Source organism: Propithecus coquereli, unplaced genomic scaffold (genome assembly GCF_000956105.1).
Source record: "Propithecus coquereli isolate 6110/MARCELLA unplaced genomic scaffold, Pcoq_1.0 Scaffold263, whole genome shotgun sequence".
Taxonomy (NCBI): Eukaryota; Metazoa; Chordata; class Mammalia; order Primates; family Indriidae; genus Propithecus; species Propithecus coquereli.
This window is the reverse complement of record NW_012148208.1, coordinates 63,549-64,434: the sequence shown is the minus strand read 5'-3', so window position 1 is coordinate 64,434 and position 886 is coordinate 63,549. Positions and strand designations below refer to the sequence as shown.

The 886-nt window shown below is 33.1% G+C and overlaps 1 protein-coding gene across 1 annotated transcript in view; it reads left to right on the top strand.

Annotated features, from left to right (window-relative positions):
* The window catches only part of SAMSN1 (SAM domain, SH3 domain and nuclear localization signals 1), a 103,311-nt gene that overhangs the window by 77,303 nt on the left and 25,122 nt on the right, over positions 1–886 (top strand). The window contains exon 2 of the mRNA XM_012647360.1: positions 776–886. This exon is cut by the window's right edge and continues 10 nt beyond it. Coding sequence (XP_012502814.1) covers positions 776–886 — 111 coding nt within the window. The remainder of the gene's footprint in view (positions 1–775) is intronic.

Here is an 886-nt window from a genome sequence, read left to right as displayed (position 1 = left end):
TATATTAATTATATCACATTATTTTATGTTATGTTGTGTTTTAGAGCCTTGTGGGCTATGAACACTTTGTGTTTTATTCTGAGTTAGGAAGTCATTGGTTTAACAAAATTCCTAAGTGCAGGTAGAAGCAGTTCATATAAGAGATTTGCTTAGTACAGCATGTGAATTACATGAAGATTTTTGTACTCATGTCTGCAAATAGTTCATATTTACTATTGCTTGAGAATGTGGGACATGCACGTGCCAAGTTGAAAGAAAATGCACTTTCTCAGTGGATTTAATTAACACCCCAAATTCTTAAAAATAACCACGACCATCTCAATTTTTATGAGGAGCAAGAGGATATTTTAAGGCCCATTCAGCACAGACACTATAGTCTTTCTAAAGCCTCCGGTAAAATATCTCGCATCCACGTAGACACAATGACTTCCCATGTTTGGTATTTAATTCTATTTGTTCATCTCAAAAACAAGAAGGAATAAAATGGTTCTTCAATACAGCTATTCAAAAATAGACAAAATTCTTGAAAATAATTTCAGATGTGAGGCTCAAAGCCTTCATCAAACTTTTACTTTCTGGGTTTGTGTGTCTCACAAGCAACCAGGCCTAGACAACTGTAAAGATATGTATTATGCCCATTGTTTGAAATTTTGGAGGCTGCTGCACAGAATGTATAGAAAGTCTACAAACTTAGATTCTTCTTTCTAACAATGTTTTCAGATCAATGCTTTTTATTTCTTTATTATTTTGTCTTTTTTAAATGATTTAAAACTAGAAACATGATGGGGAACCCATAAATGAAAGTGGAGAACAAAATAAAACTTCAAACAATGGAGGAGGTTTGGGTAAAAAAATGAGAGCTATTTCATGGACAATGAAGAAGAAA